This window comes from Heptranchias perlo, chromosome 22 (genome assembly GCF_035084215.1).
Source record: "Heptranchias perlo isolate sHepPer1 chromosome 22, sHepPer1.hap1, whole genome shotgun sequence".
NCBI lineage: Eukaryota > Metazoa > Chordata > Chondrichthyes > Hexanchiformes > Hexanchidae > Heptranchias > Heptranchias perlo.
Window position 1 is genome coordinate 6,727,640 of NC_090346.1, and position 15,717 is coordinate 6,743,356.

The 15,717-nt window shown below is 45.3% G+C and overlaps 1 protein-coding gene across 6 annotated transcripts in view; it reads left to right on the plus strand.

Annotated features, from left to right (window-relative positions):
* Nucleotides 1-15,717, plus strand: part of tnrc18 (trinucleotide repeat containing 18) — a 154,764-nt gene that overhangs the window by 75,333 nt on the left and 63,714 nt on the right. For all 6 annotated transcript variants that reach the window (XM_068002869.1, XM_068002868.1, XM_068002870.1 and 3 more), the window contains one exon: nucleotides 6,038-7,861. In XM_068002869.1, coding sequence (XP_067858970.1) covers nucleotides 6,038-7,861 — 1,824 coding nt within the window. The remainder of the gene's footprint in view (nucleotides 1-6,037; nucleotides 7,862-15,717) is intronic.

Consider the following 15,717-nt stretch of genomic DNA (forward strand, 5'->3'; position numbering starts at 1 on the left):
CTATAGAATAGTAGATATATGAAGCAAACCCCTATCCCACGTGGTTAACACTAAGCTAATTTAATACCTTTACAAAGGAGTTGTATGTCCATATGGTTAAGAATGGAATTGAAGAATATAAAGATACATATTTGGTACACATATTAATAATCAAATAGATCACTATGGAACATTGTTGTTCCAGTCCTTTTGCTACCTTGGGAATCTCATCTCTGGAATGTAACCAGTCAGGGTCGAATGATATGGATTGCAATGTTAGATTGATATCCTGGGGATCCTGCCCAATTACCCTGGGGAATAGGAGTCACAGAGAAATTTAACAGAGTGTTGACATCTTGGAAGCCAAACCTGTGATTAGTTACATCTCCCCAGGAGATTAAACAAGTTGGGGAATGTCTGCGTTAGCATGGGTTGTGCAAGGACTGTTTAAAGAAGCAGATCGAGTGAGGCAAATGGCCTTTTCTGATTCTGTATTTATGTTTGGTGTATAGTTTTGGGATCAATATAAGACCATAAGCTGAAAAAAAATCGAGCTCGACAATGTCTTTCCATGATCTGCTTGACGTTCTAAAACTTTTTTTTTAATGAACGATTTTGTAATGAAACTGATTCAACGTTTTGCATGACTGAGTTGTGAATTCCCTCCGCAGGTAGTTCTGTCCCGTAGGCACCTTACGATAGGTACTTTGTTCTATTAAGAATAATGATAGAGTAGGTGTTTATACAAATGTCATTATGCCCAGGGTCACGTGTATTTGCGCTGTAGGGTCTATTGTTTCTCAATGGGAGCACATGCTAAGTAAGATATTTTGCTTCAGAATGTGTCAATTTGCCTTCATAAAACACAACTTCATAGCAAATGTATCATTAACTCGTTTGGTGAGAAATACTTGGTTGAGATTTCTCGTTGCCCGCGTTTTATTTTCCAAGTTAAAAACGTGTCATGGCTAATGGCTAATATAAGTTTACAGTCACAAAAAATATTTGTTTCCATTTTGCTGCTGAATCAAAATACTAATTTTTAATAATTCTCTTCTTTAGAAGATGGTGATATTGAGGAAAAGAAAAATAAATTAGACTAACAAGACATAAAATAACACAAAATGCCAAGTAAAGACACAACAGATGGGTTGGTTAACATTTCGAGTGGCACCCTTGAGATTAACTTATCTTTCTCGTAGACTTGCTGTGGATTTCCAGCACTTTCTGTTTTCATTCAAAATTAGACTAAGTTATGTAGGTCTCATTTTGTAAATGGTATCACTCATACTCCCAAAATATTGAAGGAATGGATAATTGGAGTAAATCGGTACTTTTGAATCATTAAGACGTGAGTCTTATGGTTAGAAATTGCAAGGCACAGGCCTGCCGGCGCGAACTGGGTACAGGGAACGATCACTGCGCCAGAACAGTTAGGATTGAGGCCGGAACGAAATTGAGCCTCAGGCCTCATTTAAATTAGTCTGGCAAGCCGAGAGCGCCCCAGGCAGCTTGACGGCAAAACAGACATCAATGTTGTGCTGCTACGCGTCGGCAGTGGCCCTCGGGTCAGCCCCGGTAGGGGAGGTTCAAGCTGGTACAGGGGGATGGGATAATTGCGATGTCTGTGGAGTCAGGGGGAGCACTCCTGCTCCTCTTGGCTCCCCAGCAAGTGTTATTTTTTAAATTTACCTTTGGTGGCTGAAGAATCCTGAGGGGGGCAGGCCCGACGCCTGCCCTGCTCATCGCTGACTAATTCTGAAAACGGGTCATTTTAAGAGGCTTTAGGCCCCTAATTTACATATTCAAGGGACCTAATGCCTGTTTTGGATGTCCACCAATGGGCCCCCATGAATTTAGGCGGGACCAATGCCTGCGCAGATTGGGTGCAGGCCGTCCCACTGCTAAATTGGTATGACTTGCGCCCATTTTACGCCCAAAAAACGGGTGCAATGCGTACCAATCTCTACCCCATATGCCTTGATCAGCGTTTCTACAAACGGGAGTAAGAGTGATTGGGAACTCACTTGGTACATTGGAATGGATCTGTGCACTTCAATCAGGTATGAATTTTTCTGGGGTTGACTGTACTTCTCTTTCAGAAAACTCAAAATTGACATGTGATTTATTACAAACCTAACTGCTGGCACGAAAGCAAATGTGCCACATCCATCACTGACTTAGTGTTGGTCAGGGAGCTTAAGGATGAACACACGGTATCCTTCGTTAGTCATTGTTACAGTACATCCTAGGATAAATGAGTGGACTACCTGTGAGCCTTTCCAGTAAATCCCACAAGGAGGGAAATGTAAATCATAGAATCATAGAAAGGTTACAGCATGGAAGGAGGCCATTTGGCCCATTGAGTCCGAGCCGGCTCTATGCAACAGCTAGTCCTGCTCCCCCGCCCTATCCCCGTAGCCCTGCAAATCTTTTCCTTTCAAGTAGTTATCCAGTTCCCTTTTGAAGGCCATGATTGAATCTGCCTCCACCATCCCCTCGGGCAGTGCATTCCAGATCACAACCACTCGCTGTGTAAAAAAGTTTTTCCTCATGCCACCTTTGGTTCTTTTGCCAATCACCTTAAATCTATGTCCTCTGATTCTTGACCCTTCTGCCAATGGGAACAGTTTCTCTCTATCTGCTCTCTCTAGACCCTTCATGATTTTGAATACCTCTATCAAACCTCCTCGCAACTGTCTCTGTTCCAAGAACAAACCTAGCTTCTCCAGTCTATCCACGTAACTAAAGTCCCTCATCCCTGGAATCATTCTAGTAAATCTCTCTGCACCCTCTCTAAGGCCTTCATATCTTTCCTAAAGTGCGGTGCCCAGAACTGGACACAATACTCCAGTTGTGGTCGAACCAGTGTTTTATAAAGGTTCATCATGACTTCCTTACTTTTGTACTCTATGCCTCTATTTATAAAGCCCAGGATCCCGTATGCTTTTTTAACCGCTTTCTCAACCTGCCCTGCCACCTTCAATGATTTGTGCACATATACCCCCAGATCTCTCTGTTTCTGTACCTCTTTTAGAGTTGTACCCTTTAGTTTATATTGCCTCTCTTTGTTCTTCTTGCCGAAATGTATCACTTTGCATTTTTCTGCGTTAAATTTCACCTGCCCATGCCACCAGCCTGTCTATATCCTCTTGATGTCTATCACTATCCTCCTCACTGTTTACTACACTTCCAAGTTTTGTGTCATATGCAGATTTTGAAATTGTGCCCTGCACACCCAAGTCCAAGTCATTAATATATATCGAGAAAAGCAGTGGTCCCAGCACTGACCCCTGGGGAACATCACTGTACACCTCCCTCCAGTCCGAAAAACAACCGTTCACCACTACTCTCTGTTTCCTGTCCATCAGCCAATTCTGTATCCATGTTGCTACTGCCTCCTTTATTCCATGGGCCGCAATCTTGATGATAAACCTACCATGCGGCACTTTATCAAACGCCTTTTGGAATTCCATATACACCACATCAGCTGCATTGCCCTCATCTACCCTCTCTGTTACCTCATCAAAAAACTCTATTAGGTTAGTTAAACATGATTTGCCTTTAACAAATCCATGCTGGCTTTCCCTAATCAATCCACCCTCGTCCAAGTGACTGTTAATTCTGTCCTGGATTATAGTTTGTAAAAGTTTCCCCACCACTGAGGTTAAAGTGACTGGCCTATAGTTGCTGGGTTTACCCTGTTATCCAATTATTCGTGTTCCACTATATTGAAAAACAGAACTCCAATTTAACAAAAGATCCATGTTAACCTTGAGTTTATAGCTGTTTCCTGTATTTCACATGTCCTTCAGCCAGGAGCGTGGTATCACCTGGGCTGTGAACTTTATCCATGGTCATTTATCAATGGCACACCATGATAAGACGTCCACTTTTTGCAGCGAGGGAATGCATCCATCTATCGAGCAGCCTGGCTGTGTGTGAATAGAATTCTTCCCAATTAGTACAGCCCTCGTCGGATGCCAGATGAGCAAGGATTTGAATTGTCGGTTCTGGGCTTGGGTGCCTGACTCTGCCCGAGTCATTTTGAAGCAGTTTTTAATCTAGTTGCTCTTATTACAACTCAACTATATTTTTTTAAAATGAAAGCTGTGTACATTACACTTAAAAATAACATTGATAAATACTTTATGGAATGGTGCATGCACCTGAGGGTTGAAACTTTGTAACGTTGGGGTAGATACCACACTGAACCCCCCCCCCCCTGCCCAGTTTCGGATTGCTGGCTGCCTGTGTGTCCTGGCCCATTTTGAGGGCCAAGCCTCATTAGCATTCGGCCAGTGGGCTGCAGGTGGAGAAGGAGAGCCCTGGAGAAGACAGCCTGTGGGCAGCCACAATATCAGGCGATTGACCGGCCCCCCAGGCCAGAAGAAGGTAGAGGATGGGGTCCGATCTCGGGCGGGTCCAGGCCCGTTTTGTGGCGCCTGGAGGAGCGCTGTAACTAAGACGCACCTTTGGGCTCTTCTTTAGCTGGGGTGCCAGTTGAGACCGGGCGGAGTAGACCCGGCCAATCGTAGCGCTGTCCTGAAATGTCATAGGGCACCGATTAGCATATTCAAAGGGACTTACTGCCTGACTCAGGCGGATACTTTGGCCGCCCATCAGTAGGCCCGGAGGAAGATTGCGGCTGCCATGGCAACAGCAGGAACGGGGCGGTAAGTTATTCCCCACCCTTTCTGGGCCTCACTATCTCGCCCACTGTGTCAGGTGTGGCAGCAGGTCTACAAATCCCCTTACAATGATCTCCCCCGCCGGCCTAGTGGTTCAAGCGCCATTTTGGAGCAGTACTAAACCATTCGGACCCGAAGGTGCCGGTCCCACCCCGTCCATGCTGAATGAGCTGATCTCAGCCAGAGAAGCAGTCGCAGGACTACAATTGGCTTCAGCGCCCATGGTTTAGGGAGGGGGCAAAACCATCCAGGGTTTCCATTCCTGATCACTATCCAGTGACCCACACAAGTGTGCAAATGTGAACATCGGGTGAGGACCAGATCCGACTTGGCTGTGATGCCGGCCACAATCGAATAGCCGTCTGACACGCACTGTCTTGGGATCTGATATGAAGACTGACCACTTGGGCAAAGCACCAAAGCGTGGCTGCGCTCCTGGAACCGTACCCCTGCAAGAGGTGATGCTTTCAGGAGAGATGGGGAGGGAATAGGCAAAAGATTTTTTTCTTAAGTTTGCATGTTGTGAGTTATAATTTTTTTTACCACTCCTATCAATGATAAAAGGCTTCAAGCAGAGCTCACATGTTTAGCACCGGAGATGAAAAATCAGTGGCCAGTCCGGGCTGGATCGCACAGATTTACTACAAACTGGCTCAAGCAGCATAATCATAGGCCGACACTTAGAAATCACTTGTACACTAAAACAAGAGCAAAATACTGCAGATGCTGGAAATCTGAAATAAAAACAGAAGACGCTGGAAACACACAGCTCGACAACCCCCCGAGATCTCTGCGCTCCTCCAATTCTGGCCTCTTGTGCTTCCCCGATTTTAATCGCTCCACCATTGGCGGCCGTGCCTTCGGCTGCCTGGGCCCTAAGCTCTGGAATTCCCTCCCTAAACCTCTCCGCCTCTCTCTCCTCCTTTAAGACCCTCCTTAAAACCTGCCTCTTCCCATCCTAATATCACCTTATGTGGCTCGGTGTCAAACTTTGTTTGATAATCACTCCTGTGAAGCGCCTTGGGGCGTTTTACCATGTTAAAGGCGCTGTATAAATGCAAGTTGTTGTTGTTGTCAGGCAGCGTCCAAGGAACAGAGTTAACGTTTCAGGTCGATGACTTTTCATTAGCAGTCTGTGATGAAAGGTCATCGACCTGTAATGTTAGCTCTATTTTTCTCTCTCCACAGATGCTGCCTGACCTGCTGAATGTTTCCCAGCAATTTCTGTTTTTATCTCACTGGTACACCCGTTGAGCCAGTAGGAGTGAATAACTTGGACCATGACCTCTGCACACTGAGAAAGACTAAGGACTTTGTTGCTGTTTCTATTAGTTTAACATTTGTGTATTGGTTCCCTTTTATTACAGATGGATATTATTTACACAGCCATGCAGGACAATCAGCCCTTCATGGCACAACACACCCTCAAGCCGCCATCTCGAGGACGACATCTAATCACACGTCAGGTTCTATCCTGCGAGAAAAGGAAATGTGTCACCCTCACAAAAGTGCAAAAGAGTCTGAGAGGTATCTCGCGAAAGACTCTAAAGAGAAAATGTATAGGACTGAGGTAAACATAAACATGGCTAAAAAAGAGAAGGACAAGCCCAGGGAAGAATCTAGGCCTAGAAGTGTTGTGGACCTCACACAAGATATACGGACTGATAATGATAGAAGGATACATCTTCTCGACAAACCCATTAAGATCGGAGAGCATCTCTCTACAGTTCTTACCAATCACTCTCCCAACCGGGGTGTTGGTAATGGAGAACCAAAGTCTAAAAACCCTTTGCAGACCTTGTCTCTTAGTAATTGTAACAGTGGTTCCGGTTCTTCATTAAGACTGCCCGGCACCGAACAGGACAGATGCTCCAAAGACTCCATTAAACATGACGAGAACATGAGGCCTTTGCTGCATGTTCACACGGAGAAGACCCGAAAGTGTGACACAGTGGTGACTTCAGTTGGCACTTTGCATGTTTCCTGTGGCTGTCCATCACCCCACTCTTCACAAACAACCCGGATACCATCATCCAGCACATTCCCTCCTCTTCCTGTCCATTCCAGTATCTACACAATATACCCCACTGCCAGGGAGCCAGGAAAGGAACATAAAGTGATTGCACCTACCTTCGTGCCTTCGGTTGGGTTTTATGAGGACAGAAATGGGCCCATTCAGATAGCTTCTCAGGCTAGAGACAATAAAAGTGACAAAAATAAAGACAAGGATATCAACAGAACTGCTGGTGACAGAGCAGGCACTTTGCAGGCCACCTCTGAAAGGACGCTGGTGGATAACTCCCGGTTAATGCTTGCGCAGGATTTGCCTACGCATGCAGATATCAAAAGGGTAGAAAACACAAGGGAGGAAGGGTCAGTCATTCGGTCCAACTCTTTAGCAATAAAGAGGCCCATGACCTCTGAACTGTTTTTGAACAAGCCAGGCCTTAATCCTTCAGAAACTAGAGACTTACACTCAAGTAGTGCCACATCAAAAGACTTGGTGAGATCAGGATTTGAAGTCGATCACAGAACTCAAGAGAGGGAAAGGTTCCAAAGGTCTGGCTTGAAGGATTCTTGTAAAGTTTATAATGGGGTAGATGTCGCGAGGCTGCACTTGGAACAATCCCAACTGAAGCGTTCTGGCACTCCGGAGCCAAAATGGAAGCCATTTGAAATGGCAACGTATGCAACCACACAAATGGCAGCCTTGGCCGCACAGCACAGTCACGGGAGCAGAGCTGAGGAGGAACAAAAAAAGGCTTTCCTGGACCCAGCGAGTCTTCAAAGATCTGCCGTGGTGGGAAATCCCAGTGAGGTTTCAGCCATGCAAAGTTTAATAAAGTACAGCGGCAGCTTTGCTAAAGAGACAACGGGAAGGCCTGGGAGTGGCAAGAAAAGCCCATTCGGTGGACTAGGGAACATGAAGACTGACTCCAGTCAGCATAGTGTTTCAAAGATCCAGCACCTGCCACTTCAACAACTGAACAAACAGCTCAAGAGAGACCCAGAGAGGCCCGAGAGCGCAAAATCATTCGGGAGAGAAGGGTGCGGAGCACAGGGGGAGGTGGAAGTGAGGCATCCACCTGTGGGGATCGCGGTGGCAGTGGCACGCCAAAAAGACAACAGCAGCAAACCTGGCGCAGGTGTGATGGACAGAGATCGCTCGCTCTCCATGAACAGCATGAAAGGTAAGAACATGGCCGGCATAGACTTAACATGCACACGGTAGGGTGGACCGTATTTCTGGTGCTAATGCTTGAATGCCATGGCTCTTGTGAGATGCATAGGCACCCGGTGCGGAATGGTGGGGGCAGGCAAGTTGGAGGACCTCCTCGTGGGTCTGCTCCTGGGCTTGGCCAAGATGGCCACCTACAGGTCCAGGTTGGACGCGGCCCATGGGGGGGGGGTCACTCTGGCTGCCTGTCTCTCTTCCGTAGCCTTGCCCGTGCCCGGGTGGTCCTGGAGAAGGAGCACGCAGTGTCCGCTGGTACACTCGAGGCCTTCCGCGACTGGTGGATACTGCAGGGACCGGAGAGCAGGGTGGACACTAGGTATAATATTATTATTTTTAAATAAAGGAATTTATGCAGGTAAGATAAGAAGTGTTTCAAAGTCAATGTAATGGATGGAACTGAATGAACTATCCATTGATACAGTAAGATCGTTTTAAATTATGGGCCTCAACTTCTGGTTTGAGATACTGTACGCTGAGCAAACATTAAGTCCTGGAATTTCAAACACTCAGGGGGATTTTCAAATATACGGTCAGCTAGGTTAGACTAATAAGGTTCACGTGTGCAGAAAGGTTTCAGTTTCATTGTTACAAAGTGTCTTGGTGATCTAAATTGTGATGATGAAACCAGCAGAATTATTTGCCCAACTATTGCTAAAACTAGAAGTTGGTTTTCCTTTCGTAATTAACAACGCAGCCTCACCCCCAGCAGCCAGATATTTTATGTGTTTATAACTAGGAATGACATTGGCTGGCTCAATTTTGCAGAAAATATAATGTCAAATCTTGGAAGCTACGATTAAGTTGCATTCTAACCAAGTGCCTGAGGTAGAGGGGTGTATTATCTTTAAAACTGTTTGCTTACGTGAAGCTTGTGTAATAAAATCATAATGCATTGCGTGTCGGTAAATATTAAATTCAAAGAGCCTATGTCTGTAGTATTCTAAGTCTACTGCTTGTTGAGATGTACAGAAGTGTGTTTTTGATGTTTACCTTGAACTCATTAGCTGGCTGGAATGTAGCCTTCTATTTGAGCCGATCTATAGGAGTCTCCTTTTCCTTTATTTATGGGCAGGGGGTAAAGAATAAAGCAACACAGCGCCATTCAACCCAGTACGTCTGTGTGCGGGTCACATGACTCAGTCCTGTCTATCATCAACAATATGATGTGTTTTTAATGTACAAATTGATTGGTGACACAGTGGGAGAGAAGAAAGAAGAACACTTCCCTCTCTTTTGCATGTCGTTGTATAGAAATTCTTTAGGCTAGACATCATGTGGTCTGCAGTTGAAATCTTTGTCTATGAAGTAGTTTCTCTGGCTGTTGCCAAGGCTCAACAGTCCACAGTAGGCAATGGCAACACAGGGAGCTGTTTGTAAAGCATTTCAATGACTAGGATACAGGCAGCTAACATTAAATGTAATTTACTGAGCAGAACTAAAAGCTGCAAACAAGAATTGAATTCTAATAGGCCTTCCAGCCTGTTGCTAAGCGACAGGACAAGCCTTGGGAGAAAAAGTATTAATTTTTTTTTATCCTGCGCAAGGCGAGCCTGATAATAAGGTTAGCCTACTAGTGATAAGAGAAGGTAAAGCATTCTGGACTTACTGAGCTTTAAAGTAAAGGTAAAAGCACAGTTTAGATGACTAATCTGCAGTATTGTAAGAGTAAAATGCTGGTATTTAGGCCATGGTTGGTTAGACACAGCCCGAAGCCTGTCCTCTGCATGGTAGGTGTGGGGCCTGTCCATACTCTTTTCTCACTTTCCTTAAAGACAAGACTTCTATTCATGAATATCAACAGCAGCTTTCTGTACTATGTAGAATTATCTCATTCTACAACCACCTAGAGGAATAGATGGGGGGAGGGAAATTAGAATTGATTATTTTAATAAATGCTGTGACTTTGCCATAAAATCTATAATATTACGGTCATTTTATTTCTATTATAAGTAGGTGAAATCATAGAGAGGTTCCTGTTAGTTGTGTAACTTGGTTAACTCTTCCATTACCACTAACCAACATACAGTACACTAAATCAAACTTCTCCAAGATGGCCTAAACATACATTTTTGCCATTTCTACCCCAGAGCTCAGTAGCCTTTCACATTGACAGGATAAATGAGTTAGCTCCTTAATGAGATTCGCTCCTTTATGACAAAACTCAACATTCATTTTTACCCCTCAGCCCCCAAAAAATGAATTTTCTAATGCAACGTTTCAGAGGTCAGTCCCCGTGCTTTAATCAAAGACAAGTTCCCCATTAAATGTAATACAGCGAGGAATGCCTAAAACAAATGAAACGTAGATCAGTCCTCCCCACTGCTATAGTCAAGAGTCCATCAAGCCTGCCCCACACTCAAGATGGCCAGAGCACCATGAGTATACACTTCTTCCCCTTCCCCTCCTCTCCCCCACCCCAGCCATGTAATCTCCTGGGAGAGGCGAAAAAAACAGAAAGAGACCCAGGGCCAATAAGGGAAAAAAATACCCTGGAAAATTCTTCTCCGACCCCCTCAGGCGATTGAAACCAGTCCAGGAGATCACACAGACTAAGTACAGTGTTTTGAGGTCATGGGTGGTCCTACAAACACCTGAGATTTTACCTGTGTTTTCCTGCCCATCACGTTCTTCAAAATATATATAGGAAAACAAAGCTGTCCTGGTGAAAAGCTCTCCACAGGCCTACTTCAGTTAAGTCACACAGCGGCTTTAGAAACTGGCCTTTTTTTTTTAAACAGGAGAGACTCATAGGCACCTTGATGTTTTTTTAAGGCTCTCCACGGAGAGTCTGAAATGTTAACTTAGAGTTTATTTGAACTCCTGTTGAGATTAGGCACCAGAAATATTTTTCTTTCGCAGCTTGGACCCAGATCTTTATTTTTCACGGACTCTTTCCAAGTCTTTTCTGCACCTTATATTACCTCTGACCCACCTAAAAATGGTACAGCAGTGAATTGATTAACCCTAAAGTTGTTACCTATTTTAGTCCCACCAAAACGCCAACCTATCCATCAAAACGTAATTAACATTGAGAAAGGTAAAATCAAACACTTTATTAGTCTCTAATCTGTTAAAGTGTTTCTTATTGTTCAACAATTACACAAGTTCTGGCAGCTTAGGAGACTCTTAATGTAATAATAATTTTAATACAAAACAAAATTGACATTTTAACAACAACAACAACTTGCATTTATATAGCGCCTTTAATGTCCTCACAGGAACGTAATCAAACAAGCAGGAGATAAGTATGTGCTCGCTGAGCTATGTTGGCTCCCTGGCAGGCAACACCTTGATTTTAAAATCCCCATCCTTGTTTTCGAATCCTTTCGTGGCCACATCACTCCCTATCTCTCTAACCTTTTCCAACCCTACAGCCCTCCGAGATCTCTGCACTCCTCCAATTCTGGCCTTTTGTACGTACCCGATTTTAATCGCCCCACCATTGGCGGCCATGCCTTTGGCTGCCTAGGCCCTAAGCTCTGGAATTCCCTTCCTAACCCTCTCTACCTCTCTCTCCTCCTTTAAGACTCTCCTTAAAACCTACCTCTTTGACCAAGCTCTTGGACACCTGACCTAATATCTCCTTATGTGGATTGGTGTCAAATTTTCTTTGATAACGCTCCTGTGAAGCGCCATGGGACGTTTTACTATGTTAAAGGCGCTGTATAAATACAAGTTGTTGTTGTGTCAATGGTTCAAATGTAAAAGTGGGAGAGATGTCACTCTCCCAGAACTGGATAAAATACTACGTGCAGAGATAAAACCTCTTTAGCGCCTTATCATTGAGCCTGGTTATATCGCATTTATATCCATGGGGTATTTTTACAAATTCTTTTTTATTAAATGTTTTATTGAGAACCTACTTTGGTGCTATAACAATCGTATTTATGTAGCGTCTTTATGTAGTGAAAATCCCCCAAGGTCCTTTGTAAAGTAGGTGTTGACCTGAGCACAAGTATGAAGGAGAAGGTACAGTCAAAGAGGTAGGTTTTAAGGAGACATTTGAAGTGGAGGAGAGATGTGGCACGGAGGTGAGTTTTGGGAAGAGAACTACAGAGTACAGGGATGAGTGTTGGAGGCTCTTCCGCTGGTAGTGAAAGGCATGGCGTACAGTGAATCAGTCTTGGAAGAGCAGAGGGTGTGAGTAAGGGGGGTAGGACTGGAGGAGATTGAAGAGGTGGAGTGGAGAATGACCAATAGAGGGATTTGAAAACGAGGACAAAGATTGTGAAAGCCGTGCACTTGGGGATAGGGGAGCTAGTGGAAGTCGGCAAAAATAAGGGTGATGGATTAGCAGGAGTCAGCGAGGGATAGGATGCAACTGGAGAAGTTCGGAATGAGTCAGTTGCTGTCGTGATGATATTTTTCTAATGCTGTGATGTGCTTTGCTTCTGTTCAGTGGATTTACTGAGTGTCATTTGTTGGGAGCAGACATGGTGTTAATTGGATGGAGAACTAGAAGCCAATCCACAAATAGGTGGAGAGTTTGCTTCTGGCTGCTGGTTCAAAGAAAAATCTTAACAAGTGGTTTAATTTGTGACGGTTTCATAGTACTCCCCCAAAGGGTCAGTGGGTAAATGCATTATGTAACACTGAGCCATTCAGACCAGGAATGTCTCAGGTTGAATCCATGGTCTCCAATGAGTTGGCTGCTCAGAGACATGGGGCATGATTTTGACCCCGAGCCGGGAAGGGGGCAGGGGGGTCAAATCGCGGACAGGAAGCCGTCCGGGAAGTACAGGTTTCCCGGACGTCCTTACAATTTTGACATAAGGACGTCTTTTATATTTTTTTGTCGGTTTGCCGTCCGACTGACCGGCCTAATTGACGGGCTGGCCTCAGTCGGACAGGAGAGCAGCCAGGGAGAGGACATGCTCAGGTAAGTCTTCAGGTAAGTCTTTGTTTATATGGATGGAGGGGCATAGGTTGGCATGGGGACACTGGTGGGCATGGGGGTCACGGAGGGGGGGGGAAGTCAGTCATGGGAGGAGGGATCGGGGGTCATCATGGGGGTCCGCGATTGTTGGAGGAGGAATCGGGAGTCATCGCAGGGGTCCGCGATCGTTGTGGGGGGGGTCGGAGATTGGGGGGGTCTGTGATCGTTGTGAGGGGATCGGAGATCGGGAGGTTCGCGATTGTTGGGGGAGGAATCCGGGGTCATCGCAGGGGTCCGCGATCATTGTGGGGGTTGGAGATCGGGGCGGGTGGGGTCCGCGATCATTGTGAGGGGGTTGGAGATCGGGGGGTCCGCGATCGTTGGGGGGTCGCTGTAGGTAGGCTTGTTTGACCTGGGGGAAGCACTCCTGCTCCTCCGGGCCCACAACCTGTGCCAGAAAAGCACATATCTGGGCCTTCTCACCTACTTTCATGTGGCGTAGAAGAGCAGGCCCGGGAATCCCGGCCCCCTGGGGTTGAAATTGGAAACTGTGGAAAAATAGAGGCCCGCAGCCTCCTTGAAAGGTTTTAATCACCAACCGATTGGTGGCCCGCCCCTTGTCCTGCCCCAGTGAAAACCGGAAGTGGGTGGGTTGGGGTGGGTCTGAAATGGTTGCAATTTTGAATGTCCCCCCAACCCACCCATTTTTCCCTTTTAAAATTGTGCCCATGGTAGCAGTCCAGAAGCTACACTCGGCCTCAGTGCAGCCAAGGGGGGAGGGGGGGATTGGTCAGGGTTCCTTCCCCGCCCCTTATCGTTTGATTCTTGGTCGAAATGTACGCACGGATAGACACTGGCTGAGGACAGGGTCAGGTTTCCCTCCCACACAGTCCAGAAATGTCCTGTTTTGCTGCCTTGTCTAGGCTAACACATGAAGAAGAGGCAGCTGGGCAAGATAGTAGAGTGGACCCATGCACAAACTTGGGTTAGTGCATCCTACAAGGCAGGGATAGGAGGGGGAGGTTACTCAAGGTAAAATCACCTTTTGTGGCAGTTTAATGTGAGATGACTTAGACACTAAGGCCTCGATATTAACCCCCTCCCCACGACGGGCGGGACAGGGTCAGCATAAGTAGTGGCTGTAATAGAAACCCTGTGAATGTGCAGCCTTCATAATGCACATTGGATACTCTTTGCTGCAGCTGAACGTTCTTTGCAGGTCATGGCCGTTCCACCATGATGACTTACTCTATTACATGCAGGGATGGGCTACGGTTTTTTTATGATTCAAATTGAGATTAAATTGAATGATTACAGCTGAAAACCGTGGCAGTAAAGAACTCGGGGAGAAATCTTTTCTTTGTCTGGCTTCGTTAGAAAGCAAATTGATTCTGAGTGGGAATCTAAAAACAATAGAAGGAAAATGTGTTTCAAGGAGCAAATTCCAATGGGCACTGATGTTAAGAGGCTCCTGTTGTGCAGCTAAGGGGCTGAAATGCAAGAGAACTTCTTTATAAATGGACTGTAGTCTCACAGAAAGTGGGACAAATTACACCGACCTGAATACGTGTGGTCCTGTGTTTTGGAATTCTAGAAGTTCTTCGAGATTTGGGAGGGTTACGATCAGGTAAATGGCGATAGATTGTTTCCACTGGTCAGCGGGACTGTGACTCCAGGGCACAAATGTAAGATAATCATATAATGTAAGATAATAATTTAATTCAATAAGAATTAAAGGGGAGGTTAGAAAATCACTCTTTACACAGAGGGTGGTAGGAATGTGGAATTTGCTGTCGTTGTTGAAGCAGCATCCCATAAATACTTCTTAAAAAGGAATCAGATTGTTGTTTGAAAAAGAAGAATGTTAAAGGGCGTGGGGAGTCAGGAGGCGAGTGGAACAGACTAGGTGGCTCATGGGGAGAAAAACACTGGTGCAGATTTGATGAGCTGAACGCCCTGTATGTGCTGTAATGTTCTATGATTCTACATAGTGGTTTATGACATTTAAAGCAATTTATGTTTTTGGCTTTATAAACAGAGGCATAGGGGGTGATTTTAAACCCCGAGAATGGGTGGGTTGGGGGTGGGTGGGAGTTGAAAATAGTTGTTTTTTTGGGTCACAACCACAAAATTTTCAGACATTGCATTCCCAGTGGGAAGCCTGGACTTTTACGCACCGACATTAAACCCGGAAATAAAGCAGGGTTGCGGCCGCGACCCAAAAAACAACTATTTTCAACTCCCGCCCGCCCCCCAACCCACCGTTCTTGGGGTTTAAAATCACCCCCATAGAGTACAAAAGCAAGGAAGTTATGGTAAACCTTTAGAAATCACTTGTTAGGCCTCAGCTAGAGTACTGTGTCTAATTCTGGGCACCACACTTCAGGAAGGATGTCAAGGACTTGGAGAGGGTGCAGAGGAGATTTTTCAGAAAGGTACCAGGGATGAGGGACTTCAGTTTTGTGGAGAAACCAGAGAAGCTGGGATTGTTCTCCTTAGAGCAGAGAAAGTTAAGGGGAGATTTGATAGAGTTGTTCAAAATTATGAAGGGTTTTGATAGAGTAAATAAGGAGAAACTGTTTCCAGTGGCAGGAGAGTTGGTAACCAGAGGACACAGGTTTAAGATAATTGGCAAAAAATCTCGGTGGGTAATGAGGAGACATTGTTTTATGCAGCGAGTTGTTATGATCTGAAATAGACTGTCTCAAAGGGTGGTGGAAGCAGATTCAATAATAACTTTCGAAAGGGAATTGGATAAATACTTGAAAAGGAGAAATTTGCAGGACTATGGTCAAAGAGCAGGGGAGCAGGACTAATTGCCGGCAGAGACAGGATGGGCCAAATGACCTCCTTCTGTGCTGTATGACTCTATGTGTGACCGTGTTACACTACATGTTTATTTAAGAAAAACTGATTTGCCAAAAAGAGGTCAG